This window comes from Cylas formicarius, unplaced genomic scaffold (assembly GCF_029955315.1).
Source record: "Cylas formicarius isolate icCylForm1 unplaced genomic scaffold, icCylForm1.1 PGA_scaffold_4__25_contigs__length_36172078, whole genome shotgun sequence".
NCBI classification, from domain to species: Eukaryota; Metazoa; Arthropoda; class Insecta; order Coleoptera; family Brentidae; genus Cylas; species Cylas formicarius.
The window spans coordinates 2941913-2946922 of NW_026844334.1; the positions used below are offsets into that span (position 1 = coordinate 2941913).

The following is a 5010-nucleotide window of genomic DNA, read 5'->3' on the forward strand; positions in this document are numbered from 1 at the left end:
TGTGCGAGTCTAGTGTATCTCAGAAGATGTTCCCTCCCAAATGTAGAAAACACCATTCTATTGAGACTAAGGAAGTTATAAACGATGTTTATTTGACTCCCATTGAACGTAGAAGAAACGGCCACATTGAAGAAAATTCCAACATCAACTGTATGGAAAGTTTCAGCGAGGAAAAAAAGAAGCGATGCTGACATTTTCTCGAGTGTAGATGAAAGTCATCAAGATATAATACATGTGGCAGAACCACCTTATAGAAGTGTATTCAATACATGGGTCTTAAATTTTAAAAAACTGACAAAAGGCAAGTTTTAATGGAATCTTTTAGAATTCGGAAATGGCGACTGGAATATCTAGAAAAAATTAGGATTTACAGAGAACAACAAATGCCAATTATTTACTTCGATGAAACCTGGTTCGACACCTATGATACCCCGGAAAAGGATTGGGTTGACTCAACTGATGAGTGTAAAACAAACGCGCCATCAAAAAAAAAGTAAAAGAATAACTATTTTGCATGCTGGCTCTAAGGATGGTTGGATTCCAAATGGACTTTCTCTGTCTGCGAAAAATATTAAAGATTCTTCTCTGGATTACCATGAAGACACCACCGCTGATTGTGACACAAAAGCAACAATCCAAAACTACATGTATAATAACAACATTTATTTTCACAAAGCTTGAACCTACAAAAGGAATAAGTCTGTGATAATTATGAAAAAAATCTAGGGTATTCAGTTTTAAGGCTTTCACCTTACCACTGTATATTTAATCCCATTGAACATGTTTTGCACCAATTGAAATCTGCCATTCGTCGTAACAATGTTTTTCCGCGTGTTAACTCCAATGTCCTCATACTTATAGATATCAAAGTTTCTAACATCCCTCCACAAAGTTGGGAAAATTCTGTTAAACATATAGAAAAAGCAGAACAATCGAATATCCAAATAATATACAACAAATAATAATTAGAACAGGCGATGATAGCGATAGTGATACTGATATATTATGTGAATAATTTTAAGTAATTTAAGTAGGTAATAAAAATAATTTGTAGTTTTATTTTACATTTAAACATAAATACATAAATAAATATTGTTTAGCATCTTTCCTAACAAAACCCCAAATATTTAAATTCTAATCAAAGTACGGCCATATTTCATTCTTACAGCTTGCGCGGGTCTTTCCTTAATTAGTATCAGTTAGTCACTTTCTTGTATCTATGAACAGACTTTACTTTGATGGCAAAGAATCATTTAAAAGGGGCCGGACTGTAAGACTCCACAAATTGAAGGAGCAGTTTTATATTCTATTGATGAAAATTCTGAACTTAGTACTAGAAGAATTGAAAATACTCTGAATATCTCGTACGTTTTTTTTTTTTTTTTGAAAATTTTGCAAGATTTTCAATTCTACCAATCTCATGTTCAACGAGTCCGAGCGTTACTTCCAAGAAATTTTCCATTGCGTGCTAATTTTTGTCAATGGTTTTTGTACAAAAGTGTGGTCAAGAACTACTATTTACAAACAAAACTAACAACTTATCTAGTGTCTATGTTCTACTTTTTTTTCAAAATTTTCGTGGCTCTCTAAACAGGAGAGTTGTGTGTGTAGGTTTTCTGTTAACAGAAGACCCAATAATAAATCTGATCTTCTATTCAATGGGCAAATGTATTTTTGGGAGTATCGAGTCTTTACTATGAAAATCTTGGAGGAATTCTTGGCCGAGAATCCAAATAACGAACATCCACGTAGAGGTTCCATAATTTTGGTTTTGGATAGAATTTCTAGGGGGCTTTTTTGTCAAAGACTTCCATGAATATATTCGCTGTGACTGGTGAAATTTGACAGTTACAAGAAAAACATGTCCCAGATAAATGTTTTTCAAGTTTCAGCAATAAGGACTATAGTTAAAAGAGATTCTACATCAAAATGAACCAGAATTTAGTTCGGTTATATTTTTTAATTGTTTAATGAAATGAATTAAGTACTAAGCTATTAGTTTCCCTGTAAACGGGTTTAATGTAAAAGCTAGATATTTTGCTAGAGAATATGTTCGAGAACTGCCTGTCTGTGACAGACTTAATAACATGTATATAAGATCTTTTTTTAGTTGACGATAGGGTCCGTCTGTAAGAATATCTTGAATCTTGAAGTTGGTTCGATGATACAGTTGTCACACTGTTTGGTAGTGGTGTTAGGGGGTTGCTGAACACAATAAAACTTTCTTTCATGTAATCGATTCCTCGACCGAGAATCTATAGAAATCTAGAAGCAACCAAACAATCTGAACCGCGACTCAGGTCTTTAGCTCATCTCCCTTCAAACGTCATATAAGCGGGTACAGTGCAGTTCGATTCAACAACAACTGGAGTAGAAGGAGTCCAGAAGTTTCGTAAATAATATACCCATAGGCAAGTTTCGTTGAAAAAATTTCTTTAGGCTAATAATGCTCGGTTCAGCGTTTTATTGTCAGTTTAAGGGAAAACAATTCCGGTTTTCTCGGTAATCCAGTCCAAGTAGTAGGAGATCCTGGTCTGTGCGGTGGGCTTGTCCTGGTTGAAGCAGAACTGCGGACCGTAAGAAATGATCCCTACGACTTTGCCGTCCACCGACAGAGGTCCACCCGAATCCCCCGAACATTGGCCCTCGTCCGTCTCACCCTTGGAGCAGATGGTGGTGTCAGCATTGTAGATGCTGTAAGCCAACTTGCAGACGTAGCCGTCGATGATATCGATGGTAACGGCGTTAAGGTTGTAGGACAAGGTCGTATTCGTCATAACGAAATAACCCCAACCACTCACGGTCCCTTTGGAACCGACCAACTGGCTGGACGTACTCGTTCAGTACCGCTGGCTGAGACAATTTGAGCACAGCTATGTCGTCGGCGTTGTCGCTGTACGAGAAACCGTCGTGGATGATTATCTCTTCGGAGCGGAGCGTTTGCCTGGTATCCGCCTCTGCTTGGGATATATTGTGGGCACCCAGAATGACTTTGGCCCCTTCACTCCTTAATGAGCCAACAAAGAATGACATTAAATACTGGGGCGTGTTAGGCGACAAAAATTTAGCACAACCATGCTAATAGCCTGATTGATAGGACAACAGGGAGGGAGGGAGAGAGAGGCAGGGAGGAAGAGAGGGATGGAGAGAGAAAGGGAGGGTGAATGAGAGGGAGGGAGTGAGGGGGAGTAGGAAAAGTCTTTTCCAAGCCGTTTCGTTAAATTCAGGAAAAAATCACATTGATGCCAGAACTCAAAAAGCTCACTTTGTCACTTTATGTCATTCTAGTTTCGCATTTTCCACTTATTCTTATTATTTGAGTATTTAACTTTTGTATAAATTTTTCTTTGCGTATAAATAAGTTTTTCTGAAATCAAAACACCCCCGCACATGGTTCCCGCATCGAATATGATGAGTGCTTGATAGGGTATCGAGTGTGGAGCAACTTCGTTGCCGTGGACGATCCTAGACATAACGGAAAAGTCGGGACTCTGCAATGAAACGTTATTGGTGTAGGGTTTAGAAAAAAACAACGGTTTTTAATTCTGCTTCTGTTATTTGAAACGATGTAAACCATTGTCTTTTTGCCCTACATGGTATCGACATCCAGCAAGGGTCGGGATTCTGGGTCATGTTTGTACTTGTTTGCATTTTTTTGGGGCAAAAACAATGTTCCCAACTGATGGGAAAGACAGTGAGTTCTTTGTTTCCTTTCTCCGCTTCTTTCAAAATTTGTTTAAATTATAAAAATCAATTTCAGTCAACACAATTAAACATTCACTTTGAGGTTAGGATGCAGGCGTTGCGGTACACATATATAAAGGTTAACTAAATTCAATTCAATTCAATGACGCGTTTCACAAAAAACTGTTGGGCACGACTAACAGGATCATTCGCCCATTGCCGACTTCCGTCGAGGATTTAAGTTAAGTAAATAACCGAATGATGCAATGATGTCAGATGATATGTCAGATATTTTATCCCACCCCCGCCTCTAGAGGGCGCATTGGTGTGCCTTCTGGAACTTTTTGTATTGAACATATTTTATTGTTTATTTTAAGCGTAAAGTCTATGAAGGTTGATTCGGCTACTTAATATTTATTTATTTATATGAGATTTATGTCACTGTAATTTTCTACATGTTGCATTACATGCAACTTTTTATTCTATTCTCCTTAATTTATAATTTTTCCAACCACTAATAATAATTTCTATGAACAACAAATGAGCTGATGATGAACGTTTACAAAAACAATAAAACCCTCAGTCACTTCGAATTTTAATTATAGTTTATTATTTTATCTGTGTGAAAAATATAGAGGGTATCCCATATACCAAGCAATATAAGCCTTATAGAAATTATTTGCTTGTGTGAATGCTAGTCTGAGAGGTCCCAAAACGGTCGCCTTTACAGTTAACCAACATTAGTAAACTTTGTGCTAGTAGCGCACTGTTAAGGAGTAAGTGCAGATGTACCAGCACAATTGATCAGGAGGTGTAAAAGTCTCAATGAGGATTGAAACGAGATAAATAAATCAAACTTACCATGGAGCATCCATGGGTGTTCGCCAGAACTGCGCACAGCACTAAAACGATGAGCTTCATGGTTGTTAAACTGCTTCAAGTGATACCTTGACAATAGAGTAGTTCGCCTTTTATAAGCGCCACATCTGTTGAAACGACTCATTGAATTGTTTATGTCAGTTCGAGTGGAAATTATCATTTTCGTCAGGCCTGCATTATGATCCTTTGGCAATTTTATTATATTGGCTCCCGGTTGGTCTAGATTGACTCACTCCTCTACTTGTTTTACTTACTCTATCCTAGTTAAAGACTTACCTATATCTGAGATGCCCAATTTCGTTTTTTTCGCTGTTTTTCTCGTATATTTTCACTTAGATCCGTCTCTGCAGGCGACTATCCTCAAGTGTTCAGGTGTCATCATACCATAATTGCTGGTCCAATGAGAACCCAAAATCCAATCTGCCCTCGTGACTTTAATCTTTTATC

At 37.5% G+C, this 5010-nt stretch overlaps 1 protein-coding gene across 1 annotated transcript; it reads right to left on the reverse strand.

Annotated features, from left to right (window-relative positions):
- Positions 1–2745: 2745 nt before the first annotated feature.
- Positions 2746–4644, reverse strand: LOC132700804 (trypsin-2-like). Its single transcript, XM_060668352.1, has 2 exons — positions 4546–4644; positions 2746–3007 (listed from the first exon to the last, which is right to left on the reverse strand). The coding sequence occupies exons 1-2, from the start codon at positions 4557–4559 to the stop codon at positions 2746–2748; spliced, it is 276 nt and encodes a 91-aa protein (XP_060524335.1). The 5' UTR covers positions 4560–4644.
- Between the last annotated feature and the right edge of the window lie 366 nt (positions 4645–5010).